Genomic DNA, 22,857 nt, shown 5'->3' with positions numbered 1-22,857 from the left:
AAGTGGAGGAGTTTGGTGGGCCCCGCTTTAGGACCTAAAAGCAAGAGCTTGGGGACCCACCTTGAGACCCTCGCAGCCCGCACTCCCACCTGAGACGCCTGCTCACCTCAGCAGGACCATAGCCGCAGTGTCATGAGCAGGTTAAACCCGGCCACTTTCAGGAGGAGGATGCGCAGCCCGATCATTAGCAGGTTGTGGAAGTTTAGGTTCATATCTGCAAAACCAAGAGGTTATCGCATGTACCCCGGGGGTCTGCACAGCCCCTGTGACCCACCCATGGTTTTCCCCAAAAGGTGGCTGGAGGGTGGGCTTTAGCTCCTGGCCCACCCCTCTCTTTGAGCTTGGGTGTATATCCCTTCCTAAGCAGATCTGTATATTCCTCCAGGGTCAACAGTATTCCATTTCAAAGGAAAACACCAGCTGCACTCAGTCCTTATTTTATGCTGCATCCCTCAGGAGTGGGGATGGGGCAGGGCTCAGAACTCATTGTAATCCCTTGGGTCTGGGTCTCTGAGTGAGAAGCTGGTGCCTGGACCCCAAGAGGGACAATTCCGTGAAAACAGCTGAGATGGAAATGGATGGGCCCAGGGCAGGGGGCCGGGAGTGGTGGGGATCCTGAGAGACGAGACCCCCGCCTACATGGATTCTGCTGCTTTTCTTGAAAGAAGGCAGGACCCCAGCTACTGCTACAGAGGGAACATGCCCTTGGGAGGAGCTGGTGAGTTCAGGGCTCTGCATGAGCCAGTCGGAAATATCAAAGCTGGGTTATGGAGAAACTCTCTTTGGTTCTCCAGAGCCCTAGGAGTGATTCATGGGGTCTAGGGAAACTAGAGACTCATCCTGAAAGTCCTTAGAGGGGGAAAGAACATTAGAGATGGTGAGAGGAGCCTGGTTGATTCAAGAATGTTCTCGTTCTTCCTAACTTCATTCCAGGTCCACATATCCCTTCCCCCCTCTCCTATCTAGTCAGGGTGATTGTGGGTACATCTTGAAGCTGGGATAGACCCCTCTCTTACCTGTTTCAAAGCTTTTCTCTATCAAAGTGGCATTACAGGAAAAGTCTAAAAGGAGAAACAAAGACATTTTCTTAGAGTTGAGTGTGCTGACCCTCCCATGTCAGACCTCCTAGGATTTGGGCAGATGAGCCTCTGTCTACAGGCTTTCCATGCTCTCTCCTTGAGAGGTCTGGAGGGGACTTGTCACCTGTGGACCCCTGCTGGGAGAGCCACTGGCTCTGGCTTCCAGGGACCACTCCATTCGCTTCACGAACACTGGTTGTGCAAAGTACCTGTCACCCGACACAAGGCCACAAGGAACCATCAGACACACAGCCTGCCCTTGGGTAGGTTCCAGTCTGCAGTCTGAAAGAGGCAGTAAGACACCACACAGTGACAAGTGCCATGAGGGGTGTGGATGCTTTCCTGTGTCCCACAGAGTCTCCACCCCTGCACTCCAAATTTGTTCCTTTGCTGTCATCAGCTCAGTCAATGGCGCTGTCATTGACTCAGCGGCTGGGGCAGAAAATCCAGCCACCTTCCTTGATCTCCTCTTTCCTTCGCACCCCTGCACGGTTCTCCCTTTGAATCTGAAATCGGGTTGGCCACGCAACTGCCCTGCTCCCCGCCGTGCGGGCCGCCATCATCTGCTGCAACAGCTGGCCTTTCTGCTGGCACTCTTGGCCCCTACAATCCATTTGCCACTCAGCAGTCGGAGTGCTCTCTGAAAAAAGTAAAGTGGATGTCATTCTCCTACTTAAAAACCGAATCGGTAGCTTCTCATTGGACTTAGGAGAGTGGCTGCCCTGTCACACCCTAGGAGGCCCTGTGATGTGGCCCTTCCCCACTTCGTCCATCTCCTGTCCTGCTACTCTTCCCCTTCTCGCCGTGCCCCTGAGTCAGGCCTCCACAGGCTCCCCCGCTACCCTCGGCCCGGCCGCTCCCTGCTTATCCTTTAACTCTCATCTCACCTAGCATTTCCCCCGAGAGCCCTTCCCAGACTCTCTGTCCCTAAGTTGGCTGTTTCCTCCATCCCCAAGTTAAAGCACATGTTACAGTCTGAAGTTCTCTAGATTTCTGCTTGCTGATGGACGGCCTTCCCCAGCTACAGTGGAGCTTGCTCAGGGCAGACCCCTCATCTGATTTATTTACTCCTCCACTCCAGCACCTGGCACGTGGTAGGTATATGCACAACCAGTGTTCGCTGAATGAATGAACGACTGGGTAAGGTTGGATCTTTGGCAGAGAGGCAGAACCAAGGAGAGGTATCTCGGAGAAGGGCATTAGACGGGGGCCTGGCAGAGAAGCGAGGGGCAAACAGCCTGAGCAGAGGTAGGGAGGCAGGAACTCAGGGCGGGTGAGAAGCCAGTGCCCTTCCTGCCACCTTCTCCCCCTCTGCTCTTTGCCTAAGACATTCTGCGACCCGCCAGGATGGAGCGCACTGATGCTCAGTAACGAGAGCAGAGGGACTTTGCTGACAGTGGATGAGGCCGAGACCACCCATCAGAGCAGCTTTTAGATGCCAACCACCTGAGCTCCCGGAAGAACCGGGTGTCTCCGAGTGGGGAGACTCGGCTTGCACAGGCACTGAGGCTGCACTTACCGGAGCTGGAGTAGAATTCCTCGTTGAAGGTACTGTTACATTTCAAATCGGTGCTGCTGCCCCAGGCCAGGGCCCCATTGCTCTTGGAATTCATCACCTTCATGTCCAGCACCGTACTGTTCAAGCCGATCACCGTGGGCCCCTGCGGTTGTTGCACATTGGTTTCAGAATCAAAATCGGTGAACAGGCAGACTGAGATATTACTGGACTTAGGGCCTCTCAGCTGGTACACAGCAGGGTCAGGGTCCTTGACATCTGTGGGCCAAAAGAACCCAGGTTAGGAGATGCTCATTTCCCTCCTTGCCCCAACCCAGGCCTGAGGCCAGATGCCAGTGATGGGCAAGAGCAGGGCTCCGTGGGGCTGGCAAGTCACATTCTCAGGCTTTAGGTGGGAAAGAACATTCTGGAAACCAGTTGCTCTAAGTGGACTGGGAGTCAGGGCCAAGCATAAGCCACGAGTCCTGGCCAAGAGGCCAGGCTCTCAGGGAAGGCTCTCTGCCTGGCCCTGCCTGCAATTCAAGGAAACCAGAAATGCAGGGCTACTTAATGATACTGTTCATTCTTTTACTTAATAGGAACTTCTTCAAAAGCACAGCGGGACTAGTAAGCAACAACATTGGTCTGGCAGGACAAAGCAAGCTTAGAATAGAGGCCCAGCAAAGCAAACCAGATGTCTTGGAATCAGGGGTGGCCTCCCCCAAATTAGGGTGGGTATGGACAGGAATTGGAGGTTTATTATCGGCTGGTATTAAGATGGAAGATCGGTCACATCACCAGGAGATTTCTCACTGATAAAAGTTTTAGACAATAAATCAGAACACCCGCATCCCAGTCCTGGCTTTACCATTCACTAGATACAAGGCCTTGAACAAGTCACATCAGCTCCCTAAGGGTCACAAATTTCATCTGTAAAATGGAGACATTGCCTCCTCCACCTTCCTAACCAAGTTATTCTGAAAATCAAAGGAGAAGTTCCTCTCTATAAAATTATGTTTAACAGTACTGAACAAATGAAAGTAATTGCAGCTCTTGATAATACCAGGATATTGCCATGATAATGTGCTACTGAGTTATATACAGTCCATTTCTACTCTTCACCCCCGGGAAGCAGGGGCTGCTGGAGGCTTTTCCTTTTGCTGAGAATCATTCTTCAGTATTTCTGTAGGATTTTGTGTTTTTAATGTAACTCTCATTGTTTATTCTTTCAGACCTCCTGCCTTTAGAAGAGGAAACAGAGGTTTGCTGGGAGGGTTAACACATTGGGGCCACCCAGAGAGTTTACAGCAGGGTTGGGACTAGAGTTTCCTCCCCCTGTGGTTCTCTGCTCCCACAGCTCCCCACCCTGCATGCAAAGTTTCTCAGGCCAGGAGTGTACCTCACTTGTGAGGCCAGCCAGGGTGGCCTTGGCAATGCAGACTTCCAGCTGGACCTGAAACCAGGGACATCAGCCTTTGGCATGGCCTTGAGTTGCTGAGTCAAGGCATCCCAAGGGTGTCAAGTCAAGGGTGTGGGGCTGTCTCTGGAGCAGAACAGGGGTGGGTCCATGGTCCCATGTGAGGGACATCCAAAGCTCCGGCCCCAAGGGATACTGCCTGTTCCTTTCCAATGTCCCCATATCTGGGGCTGGGGGTGGGGGTCTGATATCACTGTGGGTTAAGGCCCTTGGGCATAAATCTTTTACAGGGAAAGGAGAGACGGGAAGCCATTATGTGCCACCAGCATACCCCAATGGGTTTGTTAGTCCTCAGTGGGAGTCACGGGTGGGACTGGGAAGGGGGATGTGGAAGGGTATGAAAGTGGTGAGGGAATGTGGCCTTGAGGAGAAGGCAGAGGATAAGGTGCCACCAGTGCAGTTTGGGCTGACAGGGGAAAAGGGGTTGTGGTGGGGGCCCGATGTCCAACTCTGAGTCCTGGTTAAACACTCACTCAAGTCCTAGAGCCAATAAGTGTCAGGCTGAAGAAGGTCTAGACCACGCTGTCCAATATGATAGTCTTTAGCTACATGTGGCTATTTAAATTAAAACTAACCCAAATGAAATCAAATTAAAATTCCATTAAAAATTAAAACTTCGGGCGCCTGGGTGGCTCAGTCGGTTGAGCGACTGCCTTCGGCTCAGGTCATGATCCCAGGGTCCTGGGATTGAGTCCCACATCGGGCTCCCTGCTCTGCGGGGAGCCTGCTTCTCCCTCTCCCACTCCCCCTGCTTGTGTTCCCTCTCTCGCTGTGTCTCTCTCTGTCAAATAAATAAATAAAATCTTTAAAAAAAAATTAAAACTTCATTTTAAGAGCATCGTAGCCGCCATATTGGATACTGCAGGTTGACAGAACAATTCCATTGTCCCAGAAAGTTCTATTGGACAGCATTGGTCTGGAGAGAGCTATGCCAGAGAACATGAGATTTTTGAGGAAAGGGCTGATTGTGGGCCTTAAAAGCCATCTTTAAGTCTGTGAGGTGGGGGGTGACTCCATCAGGGAAAGGCCAATTTTTGCTCAACTTCGCTAGTGAGAGATCAACATGAAATAACAATCAACGAAGTCAGAAGACTTGAGGTGATTTTCGCTGCTCTCAAGTTTTGTTTTTACCAAGACTTCATTCATTTTGGGCTTCCCTATCTGCATTTTTGCTATTGTTTCTCCTGTCCAGCTTCCTTACCTCTGATTTCCTCTCTTGCTCCCCTCCCCCTCGTCCCCCCATTCTCTTTTTCAAGCTCATCCTCCAAAGTACTTGTCTAAAACCTAGAGCTGATTGCACCGCTTTTTGTTCAGAATAATTCAGGGACTCCCTAGTGCCCATAGAATAATGCCCAAATTTCCTGGCATGAAATTCAGGGGCTGCCATGATCTGGAGAGCTTGAATTTTTTCTCTCAAGTCCTTTATGTGCCCTAGATGAATAGAGCTTCACCTGCTTGCCAACATGAAGAGTTTTCCGATGAAGGTCTCCTCATCTAGGGCACAGAGAGGACTTGAGAGAAAACATTCTAGCTCACCTAGTGGCTGCCGTATAGCAGGTGCTCAAGAAACAAGTGTTGGAGAAATAAATGGCCTAGTAACCATCAGATTTGCAAAAGTCTTGCTTGTCAGAACTTTTTGGTAAGAAAAGCTGGGTACTTATTCTTTTTTTTTTTTTTTAAAGATTTTATTTATTTATTTGAGAGAGAGAGAATGAGAGACAGAGAGCACGAGAGGGAAGAGGGTCAGAGGGAGAAGCAGACTCCCTGCTGAGCAGGGAGCCCGATGCGGGACTCGATCCCGGGACTCCAGGATCATGACCTGAGCCGAAGGCAGTCGCTTAACCAACTGAGCCACCCAGGCGCCCTGGGTACTTCTTCTTTTTTTTTTTTTTTTATTCTTATATTAATCCCCATACATTACATCATTAGTTTTAGATGAAGTGTTCCATGATTCATTGTTTGTGCATAACACCCAGTGCTCCATGCAGAATGTGCCCTCCTCAATACCCACCACCAGGCTAACCCATCCTCCCACCCCCCTCCCCTCTAGAACCCTCAGTTTGTTTTTCAGAGTCTATCGTCTCTCATGGTTCGTCTACCCCTCCGATTTCCCCCGCTTCATTCTTCCCCTCCCGCTACCTTCTTCTTCTTCTTTTTTTTTTTCTTAACATATATTGCATTATTTGTTTCAGAGGTACAGATCTGAGATTCAACAGTCTTGCACAATTCACAGCGCTTACCAGAGCACATACCCTCCCCCGTGTCTATCACCCAGTCACCCCATCCCTCCCACCCCACCCCCACTCCAACAACACTCAGTTTGTTTCCTGCGATTAAGAATTCCTCCTATCAGTGAGATCATATGATACATGTCTTTCTCTGTTTGACTTATTTCACTCAACATAATACCCTCCAGTTCCACCCACGTTGTTGCAAATGGCAAGATCTCATTCCTTTTGATGGCTGCATAATATTCCATTGTATATATATACTGGGTACTTATTCTTAAACTTGATTTTTTTTTAACCCCTTTTACTTCCGCTCCCATGTACCTCTAGCACAACCATCTCTTTTTGTCTGAAGACAAGAAATGAGTCACTTTTAATTTGGAGGTCTTTAGGGGTCCATCTGTCAGAGCCCTGGGAGGAGAGGCATCCTGTCCCATCTTAGCAACACACATCCTACCACTGATGACATCTCAGAAGTTGGCCTTAGCAAGACGGGATCAAGTTTTCAATGCAGAAGTTCAGCTATGCTAGATCCTAACCTTTCATTTTAATTCAAAACTGACCACAGAAGCACATGTCCAAATGTTCTAGTGCTTTGGATGCATAGGGGCACAACAGTGATTAAAAGCTTCCTTCCCACAAAATCTGTGCTTTGTAAGTTAGGTACTAGGAACCCAGAAGTGTTCCTAGTTAGCAACACTGACTCTGGGTCCCACTGAGCCTCTGGTGAGCATCAGGAAGCAGTGAGCCTGGGCAGACTTACCAGGAGTTATGGAAACTCTGGTTCCTTTGCCAAATTGCAACTGAGAGGCAACACCTTCATACCACTGCTAAAGTCTTCATTACAGAAACCCTTAGGTTTCTCCTCCTCTGAGGGATGGGGTAACCTACCTTGCAGAGCCCATTGAAGAAGAAGGGCGGTCCCTAGGACATGAGGTGTCCACAGAAGGAGCTGGCCCCCTTTCACATTCACATCTGGTCTACATTTCTAAATTGGATCCCCAGTTTCCTAGTGGCTGGCCTTGGCCCTGATTGTCTGTATTCTATTGAAGGCTTTAGGATTCCTTTTCTCTATTGTCTAAAAAGACATTTTATTTGCTTTTCCCTGCATCCAATTTATTATCAGATGTGTTTACTTAGGCCAAAATGCACATACCTTGTTCACGTCCAAGATCATGCCTTCTTTCTTGTTGTTCCTTATGCCTGAAAGTCCCCTTCTCTCCAATCTTTGCCCATACAGATCTTACTCATCCTTCAGGCCCAACGAATCCTTTCTACTGCATAAAACCTTATCTGTCTAGGCCAACTTCCAGCCGTAAACCTATTCCTCTGAATCTCTATTGTCCCTATTGATGTCATCAATTTGTTAATACTAAAATAGTTTTCAGCTTGCTAAATTTATAATAGTTATATCCCTTTAGCTAGTTTTTATCCAATTTAGGAATAGGTCAGTCATCTTTCTTAGACTTCTTTGCAGTCAGTCTCTTTTAGAGTGATGGCCACATAGAAGGCATTAGAAAATATCCATTGAGCGATTAAAGTAAAATTTTAATGTGTTTGACCTAGAGAAACACAGATTTTCAAAACTGATAGTGATGCGTTTTCCTTTCCCAGAGGCCTCTGTAAGACAATTCATTTTAACACCCACAGTTAGCCTCACCATAGTAAGACTGATATCCCCAAGGAAAGGAATAGAGACACTCACTGGCCCATGGGATTGCAAATGGTGCCACCTGGGATAACTCACCAGCTATTACAGACACTTGGGTTCCTTTTCCAAATATGAGTTTGCCCACAATTCCTCCAGTATTCACACTGCAGGTGACACCATTACAGAAACTCACTAAATCTACCTCCCGCTTCAATAGAAGTATTGATCTCCAGGGGACAAGAGAATCACACTTTCTAGAGTTAGACCTTCTGCTCTTTTGTGTTGAGAATTTGGTTGTTCATCCCTTTTCCTTTTGCCCTATCCTGCTGTAGTATCCTGGGTTAGAGGTTTTGATTTCAATAAACCAAGAATTCAGTAGCACACAACTCTGTTCAGGGCAGCAGTATCTTGGATCTTCTCATGGAAGGTCCAGGACTACAGGCTTATCACTTGCCTCATGATTCCTAAAGTCTCAGTCTAAAGATGTTTCCCAAGCATTGAGTGCTGGATGGGAGAATTTTCTGGGGGTGGGTGGAAAGAACCATTTGGGATCTTACAGAAGAAAATACTTGGGCTCGACTTAGCATCCTGGACGAAGAAGAATCAATTGTTAATGTTGACTGTTGCCCACTTTACTTACTTGGCTGGACACTCAGTCTGGTCCCTGCTCCAAAGATTAGCACAGTACTCTGCTGTATCCCCACTGCAGCTAAGACCTTTGTAATATCCTTCCTGACGTTAATCTACTAGAACCCACCAGGCTCTGAAAGCACCATCCTAAAAGTCTCCCTGAGTCTTCGTTTCTTAGATTTTCTATTTCCCAGGGGAGCTGTTCCCTCTCCCCATTACAACAATGTAAACCTTTTATAGCAAGGCCTTGATGAAGACAAGGAGAATAATAATAATGATGAAATTATTATTAGAAAGGCTACCATTTATTAATTACTTGCTATCTGCTGGGCATTGTCTTATATTATTATGATGTGGTTCTTGGCATTTTGCTGTTGAGGAAAGAGAGACTTTATTAGTTAAGAGAGGGTAGAGCCAGAATTTTGCCCAGATCTGTCAGCCTCTCAAGTTTGCTATGAACCTCACACCATCCTGCCTCCGTGCCTTGATAGGTCACATCATATAATTGCCATTCAGATAGGGGTTGGGCTCATTTTTACCCTGGGAGAGGTTCAAAACTCTACTAAACTCCAGAGAGGAAGACTGGGAGCAGGTGTCCCCATGCCACATCATTAGCCGAGACAAGGAATGCTGCCATTACCTGCAGCAATAGGCAATAAGAGAGAATTTGGGTTTGCCATTAAGTCATTCCTTCCCCCCAAGGGCACGTCGCTAATTTCCTGAATGTTCAGATTATCTGGAGCTGATATTATTGGCTTTGCTTGAGAGCACTGAGTATCTGGAACTCTTTTAATGTTTCCGTATATTATTCTGCTCAGGCTTTCATTTACTCAGTTGGCTCTTGGCACTTCTGTCTTTAATATGAGAAATGGGAACATTTGAAGTCACCAAGAGAGCTTGTAGGAAATGGAAAACGTGTTTAATATTCCCGAGTTTGCCATAAATCATCGCCTGTTTTCTCATAGACAAGCCGACAGTTACCTTTGCTCCGGACACGTGCGTGGTCAATACTCACATGGGTGCACTGCCAGCCTAGTCCCAGCTCCAAAGGTCAGCTGACCGTAGCTTCCAGACAACACACAATAGCGGGGTGCTTTACAAGAACTCTAACCTGAGCAGGGTCTGCCTTCCTGGGGCAGCAACATCTCCTATCCCTACTCCAAATCACTCCTTCTCTGACACAAGAGAAAAATCCGGCTCACCCAGTCCCAGTTCCTCAGCTTTCGGTGTAATTAGCCCACAGACCTTTCCCTCACAGCCAGCCTTGAGCGTCTGGGCTTCCTGGAAGGTGGACACGCTTTTGGGTTCCATACTGAAAGTGAAGGAGGAAAATTGGAAGAGTCTGAAGAAGAGCCAGGAATTAACTGGGAAATGAATCTGGAGGGGGACTTCAGAGCACTGGCAATAGATGGCAGACCTAGGGGAGGGCTAAATCCTGGAACGGCAGCCTGTGCGAGGCTCTTCTTTTAGAAAGTGGTTCTGTGATTCCTTGAGAAAGAGAGAGGCTAAAATTGCCATCGGAATATTCACATAAAAGGCACAGCGAGGATTGCTTAACTCTGATGGTTGTGAGAATTAGGAGTGAGTTATATACGGGGCCCCAGAATTTTTTTCTCCAGAAGTTTCTAAGATTAGGGTTGACATCCATATGGGGAAAAAAAATCTCCGAAGTTTGAGAGGGGTTTAGACAAGTACTTCTTGATAAGAGTTTCACAGAACTCTAGTCCTTCTAAATTTTTCTACAAAAAAGAATCTAAGCTCAAATTAGTTTGGAAAGTGCTGTTATACTGTATACTTGACAAGGCATTATTAGCTAATTTTAAAGGCTCTGAGAAGTCCTGCAGTAAAGAAATCCAGAGCTTCTCAAACTTATTTGATCTAGTAATCTTTTTTTCTTAAAATACTCATTAAGATCTGTGGAACATATGCAGGTTTGTATATAAATATAAATATATTCCTTGGAAGTCCGTTTTCTAGTTCCAAGAATTTAAAATTCCATCCAAATTTTAGCCTAATGTTAATCCTTAAGTTTTCTGTGTTCTGAATCTGTTCTCTTGCCTGCTTCTGTGGACACGATTAGGGGTCTCATTGATTCTGATTATTTCTTTCTAATTATCACAAAACAGCTTCATTCTATTCGGGGAATTGCTCAACATGTAGTCAGCTGTAGAGTGAATTCTCCTGCCGCCATCTGGAACAGCTCGAGGGCAGGTACGGATGCAATCAACATACAGGAATCACAACGCTTCAACACTTTGCACTTTGTTTACCTTCTAGAAACACTGGCAACTTTAAAACCTTTCCCAAATGTGAATTTATCAGCCTTCCTTCCACCCACCTTCCTACACACCTTGGAGCTGTGTACTTCAAAGAAGATTCTGGTCCTAGAACAAATGGAGGGAAGTTTCCTGGGTGGTCTCTCAAGTGGAGACATAGACTTCCTATATTTATCAACAGACGTTTTTTCTTTTTCCTGTTAAAACCCATTTGTGCTGCTTTCCTATCACAGGCATTATAGTTCTTACATGCATCTGAACTTTGGTTCTTGAAAAATATGATGGGTTTCAGGCTTTCCAAATGCAGCCTGAACAGACGCATGGGAGGGAAGAGGCTTTGCTAAAGTGCCCAAATGAACAGGTAAATACGGAGGAAGTTTTCCCCAGAAAGATGGGCTTTCTCTCCCCCATGTGCCTTTGGATGGATTCTGTAATCTCCCGTTTTGAAGTCTTTGACAACTCTCTCTGTTGGGGAATACTTGCTACTGTCTAAAGCAACATGTTCTGAACAGTTACTAACCCTCCACTTAGGCCTTCCTTGACTGCCCTAGCCAGAAGGCATTTTTTCAACAATCGTATTTGGTGACACCTCTGTGCCAGGCATTGGGCTGGGCTGTGGAGGTGTAAGGATGAAGGAGAGAGGGTCCTGGTTTCACTGAGCTTATGGTGCAGTGCAGGATGCATGGAAGTACTAGGCAACTAAGCTAGGAGGTTGGGCATGCCTTCCTCTTTGTTCCCATCGCAACTTGTATGGATCTCCTCTACAACATGGTGACGCTGTGCTGAATTGTATGTTTATACGCATGTTTACCTGCTGGGAGATGCTGGATGGCAGAGAGTCTGCCATCTTTCCTTTTTTCCTTCCTTCCTCCCTTCCTTCCTTCCTCCTTTCCTCCTTCCCTCCCATCTAGCATAGTGCTTAGAATGTAATAGTTGCTTAGTAAATATTTGTTGAATAGAAAAGACTTCTAAATATTTTAATTCATTTTTGACGTAGTCCTGCTCTCTTTTACTAGGACTATCTCATTTCTCTTTTGAATTCTGTATGGTTCTATTTTCTAAAGTTTTTGTTGCATCATTTCGGCTTTAAGCTCTTCCTATAGCTCTCAATTAGATACGGAGTTTTGTGAGAGTGTGTCCGATGGCCAGTGTCTTTGGGAAGTTTAATTTCCCACCTTTCATGAAAACTCGATAATAACAAAAATATATTTTTTGGCATAATCAGTCATAATTTCTTTTCTGATAAAGACCTTTCATCTCAAAAGAATCTAGAAACAGCAAAAGAGTCTGTCTCAGTAATGGTGAAAAGGCCAATCCCCATGGGCAATTTCTAGCATTAGAAAATGAACCGCTATTGAGCCAGTGGCTGGAAATTAAAATTTCAAAACATTCAAGCCTCATGAAGAAACATGAGAAATTGGCTCAGGAAGTGCAGATTCATCATCTAAGAAAGCAGAGTAGGAACTTTCCACGTCTTTGGCTAGAGTCTCAGGTCAGGCACTTACTTGGATGCACCTGGAGTCTTGTTCCACTCCCAAAAGTGAGTGCTCTGCCACCCATGTCCACACCATGGTATCATCCAGTACAAATACCTGCCCTCTGCCACCCAGGGTGGCTGCCCAGTCCCCTTATGGGTTTACAGCATTCCCTCTTGGGAACAGAGCTTTTAAACAGCCTGTTCCTAGGGCACCTGGGTGGCTCAGTCAGCTGAACATCTGACTCTTGATTTCGGCTCAGGTCAGGATCTCAGGTTTGTGGGATTGAGCCCCACTGTGCATGGAATCTGCTTGGGATTCTCCCTTTCCCTCCGCCCCTCCCCTCGCTCCCGCTTGCTCTCTCTCTTTCCCTAAACAAATAAATACATAAAATCTTAAAACAAATTAAACAGTCTGTTCCATGGTTTTGATGATAAATTTCTCTTTCCAGTCACTTCGTGCCCAATAAACAATCCTTCTAGGTTTCTACTTCCCTCCCTGCCATCCCTGCATCCTGCCAACCCAATTCAATGACTTTACTGATCTCTTCATTAATGCCAAGCCCTGCCTCAGGGTTGCCATGATCACCATGGCAAGAAGGCTCAGGATGGGCACAGCAAAGACCAAATAGTGGCCTCCGAGGTCTGGGGTCTTCCTTCTCAGAGTACGGGAGGGTGGCGCTAGCAGTGAGTGGCATGGATAACAAGAAGACAATAGTCAGATAGAAGTCAAATAGATTTGAGTTCCACTCTAACTCTCTCATTCCTAGCTGTGCGATCTTGGGCACATTACTTACGGGAAGCCTCTGTTTCCTTATCTGTAAAGTGGGCATGATGCCAGCTACCTAACAATAGGATGGAATTGAACACTGAATGAGATCTTAGTGAAAGACAGAGAGTAGTCACTGGTACATGGCAGGCATTCAGTCAATAGTAGCTAATAATGAAATGATTCAGCAATGCTCTACACTAAGGGCAAGACATGAGGCTTCTTGCAGCTCAAGGAGACCCATCCCTGCCCCATACCCCCCTCCTGCACCCCTGGGTGCCCCACCCTGGCTGGGGTGCTCTCACATAGGGACAAGTATTTCATGGATTCGGGAGAAGGTGTGAGAGAGAGTCTCAGCCATAGGGTTGAGGGGCAGGGTAGACCCCTTAGTTGCCAAGGAGAAAGTTCTGCTTCCGAAACTGAACCAAGAGTGAATTGTTTTTTTCTCAAAACTTGAGGATTTGTCTTCTGAAAGCACCGTGCAAAACCCTTGTTCAGCAGAGTCTCGACCATTTCATTAGACCCAACACCCTGATAAGTTACTCCCAGACAACCAAGGATTCTTAACGACGGAGCAGACCACATCACAGACTCTCATTATTACCATATCCTTCCATAATCTATTCCTGTCTACAAAATTTCCCTTATCGAAATGATAATTTCTATAATACTCACAGGGATGAACAACGAGCCTGGTCCCTCTTCCAAATATAAGTCTGTAGTTCCCTTCTGATACACACAGTGAGGAAAGCCTTTGATAAAACCTGTCTTATGTGACCAGCCTCTACCGACTGCCCCAGTGGTGTTGGAGGAAAAAGCCAGGGAAAAACCACTGGTGGAAGCTCTGAGAGTTGCAGGAAATCTCCCGCAGCCCCTGAGCCTTGGAGTTGAGGTGGGGGGCTGATGGGAGCCGGTGGTGGGGGCTGGAGAGTGCCTCACCCTCCTTTACCCAGAACACCCGCACTCCTGTCAGCAGAGCAGTGGGGAGCAACTTCCCAATACTACCACCACCCTGCCTGCCTCGCCAGCACTCTGGTTCTGACCCCATTACTCTCTTGTCAGATACAAAGGGCTTCGGACAGGCTCTGAGGCTGGAGTGCCCAGGAGGTTTGATGCTTTTTCTTGCTGAATGGAGCCTGTCTACCTCCTTTTCCTGAAATACTGCCGTTCTGTCTTCCCCCTTCCTTAGCTCTTTAGAACCACCCACTCCAGGGCGCTTGGGTGGCTCAGTTGGTTAAGCGACTGCCTTCGGCTCAGGTCATGATCCTGGAGTCCCAGGATGGAGTCCTAGGATCGAGTCCCGCATCGGGCTCCCTGCTCGGCAGGGAGTCTGCTTCTCCCTCTGCCCCTCCCCCCTCTCATGTGCTCTCTCTCATTCTCTCTCTCAAATAAATAAATAAAATCTTTAAAAAAAAAAAAAAAAGAACCACCCACTCCTAGGCTTCTTCCTGTGTGAGGCCCAGGGGTTTGGTCCCTGCATTTCCCTGGTTCCAGGACAGACTTCGAGCAGGATCCAGGCCCTTCCAGTGATTGGTGCTAGGCCAAAGCATCCAAAGCTCCTTGATTCCTTTTTTTTTTTTTTTTAAGTAATCTCTGGCCCAACGTGGGGCTTGAACTCATGACTCTCAGATCCAGAGTTGCATGCTCTACTGACTGAGTCAGCCAGGTGCCCCTGATTACTTTATTTCTAATGACCTTCATTCAGACAGGGCCTGGCTTTTATGAAAACATAGGACAGGAAAAAAAAAATCACAAGAATTTCCATACAATTTTTGAAAGATGGGAGAACCAGAGACCATGCTCCCTACTTCAGAGATGCGAAAACTAAGCTCCTGGAAGGCATGGCCTGGGCCGAGGTCCTGAACTGAAGCGGGAGCTCTGCCCTCAGCTTCTGGCTGGCACGTGCTGCTGGCCTTCAGCTTACCGCACTCTGGGCTTGAGGGCCATGTTAGCAAAGAGCTGTGAGGCTCTGCTGAGCTCAAGGGGGGGAGTGAGGGGCTGGGGCCTTGCCCCTGCCCTGCACTGCCTACCCTGTGTGGCCCGGGACAGATGCTTGGACCCTGGGCCTCTAGATTCCCCTACGACAAGGGCAAGATGTCTCCAAGGGCCCTTCCAGCTCTCCCGGTCTGTGGGTCTTTGTTCAGTTTGAAACCCAGCCTCAGGGAAAAGCAGGGCAGGCTTTCACAGAGGATGGGAGCGGGGTCAGTGGAGATGCCGAGAGAAGCAGAGGGCAAAAGAAACAAGGGACAGGCAAAGGTTTGGGACAGTGACTGTCTAAGAACCTTAGGTGTGGCACTGATGAATGACATTGTGTCCACTCCCCGCCGCCCCATGGACAGAAGTTGTCCAGCACTGGGGGTAGGCCCAGTGGTTGGGGGTGGCTGGAAGGGAGTCACTCGTACAGGAGGGCCCCAGCTCACTTACTTGGTATGACCATCACTTGGGTCCCCTTCCCCAAAGTGAGTCTGTTCCCATAGCCACACTCTGGGTAAGTGCATTACAAAAAGGTCCTGGTGTTATGCACCCTCTCATGGAGGACACACAGCCTTCTCTGGAGCTCTACAGGCTGGGGGCCTGGAAAGGCTGATCCTCACGTTTTCCCTGTAATGCCCACTCTGAGCCTACCTAACGGGTTTGGCAGCAAACCCTCCCCCCCCTTTTCCTAATCACAGACATCAGCAAACACAGCCTCCAGCTATTTCTTCTCTGGGAAAAACAAAGCCTTTACAAAAGTTTGTGAAAACCTGCCTCCTACAGTGGCTGGTGGGTATATTTCTAAGGATACCAGGCCGGGGCTGGGGGGTGGGGGGAGCATTTTCTCACCTCAGCTACCACGCCTGAGAAGGTACCAGTTTTTTGGGGGACATATGCAAAAATGTATTTTTCCCTTTGCCAGAAAGAGTATGAGCAAGAACATTTCCTGCATGCCCTGCTGGGGCACATGCTAAACCACGCCTCAGCGGGAGTCAGTCACCTCTTCCTCCCCAGGGCGGAGCAAGAGTCCTGGTGACTCACGCCTTGCTCACTGCCATTTCTGTCCTCACCTCACTCAAGGATTCTGCCAAGGGGGCTTTTTGTCCTCAAGAAAGTCAAACATCTCAGCAGATAACAGACATAAATCCTTTTCCAGAAACACACGGGTGGAATCATGCTTGGTCTCTGTCAGGGCATGTGGACTGACCCTTGTCACCGCTGTCCTGTCCCCAGCCAGCGGGGTCCCTGCCAGGCCCCAGGGCGTGTGCGGGACCATGTACAGTAGCCATCTTAGCACACTCATATCTGCATTGTTATTGGGCTTTTAATATGTAAGTATTGTTTCCCTGATGAGACCAGAAGTTATTGAGAGCAGGGGCCATAACTTATGCTTCTTTTTTTTTTAAACCAACTATGGTCCCTGGCTTATTGATGATACCCAGTAATCATTTAATGAGTTGAACTGATTTTCACTGGGCATAATTATTGGGACAAGGAGGCCAATTTTGGGAGAGGCTGAAAGCAAAGTATACTCTGGGTAAACGTAAGCTTCAAAATCAAAGTGCTTAGGCAGGAAAAAAAAAAAATCAAGCAAGCATTTCTAAGACAGATAATAAGAAGGCAGTATAAAACCCCAAACATTGTGAGGTTTGTATTGACCCTCAGCAGAGAGGGGGCAACTGAATGAACAAGCAAGTTACTTGATTCCAGAGGAAACACATTTTTCTCTTGATATCTCGACACTGATTCTCCTTAAAGGTTAAAAAAAATAACATGGCAGAAAATATATATTCTGAGCTAGCAGCATTGTTATGATCAATAATAACAAAACAGTAGTAGTAATAATGATATTCTGTTATAGACCATGCTAAATGCTACATATAAAAATCCAGTACTGGAGGTGGGTTTACACTGGAGGTGGGTTTACACATTTCTGGAGATCTGACTTACTTGGGCTGATCAAGAGTTGGGTACCAGTTCCAAATATGAGGTTCTTATAGCCTGTGCTCACACTGACATAACTCTATACAAAATGGTACCCTGTAACTGAACCCTAGTCTGGGATTCCTATGCCACACAGAGATCAGGTACCAAGCATGTTCCTGCATCTGTGCGCATGCGCCAGAGTGGGAGGAGGCATATAATTTTACTATTTAACCTTCATTTTCCTAAGACCAGTGGAAGATGACAAGAAATAAGGCAGAACCCAATAGGAGATCCTACAGTAGATTATATAAAAAATGTTGTGAAAAAAAGGTCATGAAATTTCAGGTTGAAAAAAGTCATTCATATAATTACAGACTTTCAGTTCTAGCCAGGACCTAGGGTAGTTTTATCCATCCACACTTACTAAGTGCTCAGGACATGCTTCTTGCATTAATGATGCTCATGGATAATAATGCAACACTATCATTGCTAACTTACCTTCTTATTTAAATAGCAGACAAAACCATGCCCAACCCCTCAAATAAACAATGAAAACAGATGTCCCTCAACTGTAATCCAAATCAAGATATTTCATAGAACTTACTTGCTTTAACAAATAGTCTTGTTCCTGTCCCAATTTTGAAGCCTGCAGTATTTCCCCACAGTGATTTGTGCTATGACAAAATGGGCCATTTCCTTCTCCTTCCATTTTCATACCACAGCTTAGGAAGCAGGCCCAGGGCGCCTATGGGAAGGTGCTAATAATAAGGAACACTTTTTTTAATACTTCCGTAGTAAAACCCATTTGTTTTTTTTTTCCTTTGTTGAACATATCTCACACCTCCTACCAGGTTCACCAAACACTAGTCACTATTCTATGAAATCCGGGGACTGGAATCCCCAGGTTTTAGTCCCAGCCCTATTTTTCACTGACTTTCTGATGTTAGACAATTCAACCAACCTCTCTGAGTCTTAATGTCCTTATTAGAAAAACAAAGAGCTCTGAATTAGATGATATCTAAGCTCCCTTTCAGAGCCAGCCGAAGTTCTGTGATCCAGCAATGTCCCAAAGCGCCCTTAATGTTGCATTTTCTATAACTCACGCCTGTGTCAGGCACTTGCAGATCAGCTACACTGGTGACTGGTCTACCTGGGGAAAACACAAGATATGGCGAGACAAAGGGAGAGTCAGGACAAGGGAGCGGTTGCTGCCAGCTCCTCTGTCTTCATGGGGGTAAATGCTCCCAGTAGCCCTTGTACTTTTTGTCTCTTCATGGAAGAGAATCCTTTGGACATTTGGGGCATTCAAATCAAGATCTCCCAAAGCTCCATCTCTAAGTCATGGCAATATTTAAGAATAGAAAAGATAAATTCCATGTTTTTCCTTACTCACTGTGATTGGCATTGTCTCTCATTTCTAAGTGAGCCCTGGCGCAGGGTTTATGACAGAGTGTAGTACAAAGAGCAAGGCTTTGAGATCAGGCAGACAGACCCTGGTTTGAATCTAGATTTTTCTACTCACTAACACTGGGATCTTAGGCAATTACTTTTCTGGGCCTCAGTTTCCTCTTCTGTAAAATAGGGATACTGCCCCCTGCCCCACAGAATTGTTTGAGGATAAACAATACCATATGTCACATACCTAGCATCGCATCCACACATCCTGAGAAGGTAGTCACTCTTCTATGTTAAGTTAGATTACTGATTAACAAGATTATTTTCTCCAGGGTTATAGATTTGTTTATGAAATAACCATAAGAGTCTGCACCCTTGAGTCATACAAACTCTCGGGTGATATGGGAGTGAGGTCCCAGAACCACAGATTTTGAATGCTTTGTCCTACTCAACTCACACTGGAGGAGTCTAAGGCACACAGAGGGGCAATAACTTGCTCAATGTCACACCACCAGCTGGGGCCAAGTTAAGAACGCTAGACTGAAACCAGAAGCCCTGGGCTCCTTTCTCTGTACTCCACGGACTCTTCTCGAACAACGTGTGGTGTAAAGGGTTACAATCTCTGGAGTGAATTTGGTATAGCTTATTTGGGGCATGGATAAAATGACCTTGAATATTCTCCCGCTCCAGTTTGTCTCTGAATCAATGGCAGTGGAAGTAGAAAGGGTCCATTAGATCATGGCCATGCAATTTTCCGCTCTTCTAGCTTTTCCCCTCCATCAGGCTCCATTTAGCTCACTTCTAGTGCTAAAAATTCTGATGTTAGATGGAGCTTCTGCCAGCCTCCTATCTCGGGAAAAGTCTTAATGGTTGGCTAAATTCCACCCCAGAGAAAATATGCTTGTATAGTCTTGGAATACTTTCACTAATTTCTCTGGGTGTCACCATTCTCAATACATCAGCACTAGATATAGCTCATTATAAATAAGACAAAAATGATGCAAATGACATCTCCTTTTCACCCGATCACTGTCACCAGAAAACATTTTGTAGTTACTACTTACTCAGCTCTACCTTCAGCTAGGAGCCTGTCCCAAAGGCCAGTTTGTTGTTTCTCCCAGTCAGTACCACAGTGTCTGATGCCTCACAATAAATTCTGTCCTGTCACCTCTTTTCCTGATTTACCCTAATGAGTTAGAAAGCACTCAAGATTTCATATAGCTATTTGACTTATTCATAGGAGAGAAAAACACCCCCATCCCCCCCGCACCCCGTGGAATAAATTCATAGGCTGCTGGTGCTAGGGGGCAGAGAGGTCATGCAGACCTGCTTCCCCATTTACAGGAGAGAAAACTGAGGCCCAGAGGCCCAGAGGCCAGAGATCTGTCTAAGTTCCTCTGTTAGTTGGTAGCAGAGACCAAACACAGGTCTATTTGATTCCCAATCTAGAGTTTTCTCCCTCTTCACCACGTCCTGAATGTAGTATGGTATTTACTTCATTTCTTCTTCCCTTGGCCTGGAAACTTGATTTCCTTGGGTGCTTGATTTCTATTAAACAAGAGTTCTGAAGCACCTACTTTGTAAAAGGACCATATTAGATGCTTCCTGGGATAGAACGAGAGTCTCTGCTCTCAAGGATCTTTCAGTTTTAATGGGAAGATCTTCTCAGTAATGAAAGATTCCCATAGATGTATGTGTACAAGATTACACAGCTCAGTTTGGGGTATGGAGGCTAAGAGGCATGGGAGGGATGCCTGGGGAGAAACTACAGCCAGGCTTCAAACAGGAATCCGGGCTACTTCCGAAGATACCAGATTTGTCCTAATCATCTACGGTGTTCATCTCTGTTCCATTCTGATCCAGTGAATCGTTTCTACTGTTATTTCCAAGTTTGCTGTTGCCTATTTCATTTTTTTGGGCCTATTTTCATTTTTTAAAAAAGATTTTATTTATCTATTTGACAGAGAGAGAGACAGCGAGAGAGGGAACACAAGCAGGGGGAGTGGGAGAGGGAGAAGCAGGCTCCCCGTGGAGCAGGGAGATGCAGGGCTCGATCCCAGGACCCTGGGATCATGACCTGAGCCGAAGGCAGACACCTAACGACTGAGCCACCCAGGTGCCCCAGGGTATTTTCATTTTTAAATGTCCCCCACGAAGGCTCTGTCTTAAATTCATAGGTTGACTGATAAAACAAGGATGATGCATCCCTAAGGTAAAACGCATGTAAGTACCTGTAGAAGACTTAAACCAGAGAAGGGGAAAATAATGGCAGGATGGGGTCAACGTTTACCTGGAGAGACTAGAAGTGTGGTCCCCTTCCCAAAGGTGAATCTGCTGTATCCTACATCCACACCATAGCAAGCACCCATACAAAAATGGCCTATAGTGTTGGGCTTTGCAACCTCTGATCTACTTAGGGAAGGGGAAAGAAAATCATCATTTATGGAGAACCTATTACATGCCAAGCAGGTTACAACCTACATATATCACATTACCTCATTCAGGCCACAACTGTGCCATGGGCTCAGATATTATTTCTCTTATTTTAAAATTAAAGAACAGGTGATCTGAGGCTGAGCAGGTTGAACCAGCACTGCTATGAAAGACAGAAATAGCCCAGATGCACGAGACATTTTAGCACAGGACAGGTAAATCTTAGAGGAGCTACAAGAGAAGAATCCTCCTCTTTGTCTCTTTTAGAGTGAAATTACAGCTGCATTGGGGTTAATTCTCCTGCTAGAACCAGATGTCAGGACTTTAGTAGCAGTGATCCCAAAAAACTCCAGCTCAACCTCCACGACACAATCATTTCTTGAGACATGAAGAGATTTTGTCCTCAATCTTTCCCTTATCCTTCTGATACGCTACTCACCAGGCCTGACCAGCAGTCAAGTCTCATTCCCAAAGATCCATCTATAGCCTCCATCCTTCCCACACTGTTTCTTAGTCAGCCAAAAACACCCACAAGTCCACATACTCTTCTCATACCCCAGACCCAGAGGTAGGGCCCTTTCATCTACAAAGAGGGCTCCATCTTCACTTTCTTTTTATATTCTACATAACACATAGGCCATTTGACTGAAATTTAGGCATTTATTGTGCAACACTTAAAATGAAGTCTCTCTCTACCACATCTCTGGGTCTATCACCGTCAAAGTCATGATTTTCAACTCTATTTATCTAACAGATAAATCTAGTCCTTCTATTGTCTCCATTACAGTTACCAATTTTTAGATTCCTGCCATAGTGTCTCTCCTCATTTTAACTTCAATCAATCTGAAACTTCATGGACTAGCATCCAGATCATTATGAGTGACAAGCTTCCTGTTCCCTCTAGTCAACTTGTTTTGTGGGTTCAATGGCAGCCTTGTTACTTACTCAAGTCCTATTCTGCCTGCAAAGGCTGGTGTCCCTCTGATTAAAGGACACCCTGTCTGCTTCAGCTCTGGTAAAAAACACTTGTCTTCTCTTTAGTTCTTATCCTTTGCATACCTACTGTTTTCCACTGGCCTCACAAATAATATCTTGGCTTTCTCTTCTATTGAGAAAGAACCCAACTCAGATGGAGCAATACTATCAGAATGTTAAAGGACAGCTGTGGTTATCCTTCTCCCATCTCTGTATTTAAATATTCTGAAAACAGCCAGAAAAGGCCTATTCTAGCCCATCATGTGCTTTGAATGTTACGATCAGAAAGGAGATGACGTAAGGAAAGAGAAATGCTTGGTAATATAGACTTACTTGGGGTGACTTGGAGCTTTGTTCCGGTTCCAAAGGTAAGCTTTTGGCCACCCCCAGAATTCACTGTAATTCAGGCCTTTACAAAATCACTTCCTTTCTCCTGCCATTTACATTTGGGTAACATTCGAGTCACTGTACTTCAGTAGAAGAGAGAGTTGTTTTTACCAATGCCTATGGCTATAGATCACACGAAAAGGGCGATTATATTAAGAACCTACATGTATATTCTACATATATAATTCCTTGAAAGAATTATACTAGCTGACCTAGCCTTTTCTTTTTGTTCTAAAAACAAGTATTATTTTACACGTGCATAGCATTTAATAATTTATAGAATACTTTCAAATACATTATCTTATTTTAGTTTTAAAATTACTTATGAGGTGATACTAAATATTTTCATTGTACAGATGAAGACATTGTGGCCCAGAGGCTCTAATCGAACCAGACTTAGAAGAACTGGCTCGGCCAAACTTTCTGCCTTTTTCTTTAGGATCAACTCTCTGACTGGGCTGTTTCAGTCTGTTATTTTTGGTTCATCTACATAACTATTTTTCTCCACAGCTAGATCTTCCTATCCTCTGTGCCATTACTTTAACATTTCTTTCTACATCAGAATGCACTTAAGTTTGCATAAACCATTAATTTCTTGACACTTGGGCCCTACAAATACTGCAATAAGTTCAATGGGCCTCAGTAGCCACATTAAGCTTCCGACTTTAGTGACATATTGTCTACTTAC

General features: G+C 45.9%; 1 protein-coding gene across 1 annotated transcript in view; it reads right to left on the bottom strand.

The window, feature by feature from the left end:
* LOC123861423 (T cell receptor alpha chain MC.7.G5-like) overlaps positions 1–22,857 on the bottom strand; it is a 251,548-nt gene that overhangs the window by 1,086 nt on the left and 227,605 nt on the right. Inside the window, exons 5-7 of the mRNA XM_064570796.1 lie at positions 2,599–2,853; positions 1,017–1,061; positions 107–214 (exon numbers count right to left, since the gene is read on the bottom strand). Of these exons, the coding sequence (XP_064426866.1) occupies positions 108–214; positions 1,017–1,061; positions 2,599–2,853 (407 nt within the window). The 3' untranslated portion in view covers position 107. The remainder of the gene's footprint in view (positions 1–106; positions 215–1,016; positions 1,062–2,598; positions 2,854–22,857) is intronic.

This window comes from Mirounga angustirostris, unplaced genomic scaffold, assembly GCF_029215605.1.
Source record: "Mirounga angustirostris isolate CCGP_5_RB_7025 unplaced genomic scaffold, mMirAng1.0.hap1 SCAF_9, whole genome shotgun sequence".
Lineage (NCBI taxonomy): Eukaryota > Metazoa > Chordata > Mammalia > Carnivora > Phocidae > Mirounga > Mirounga angustirostris.
This window is presented reverse-complemented; position numbering and strand designations above follow the sequence as displayed.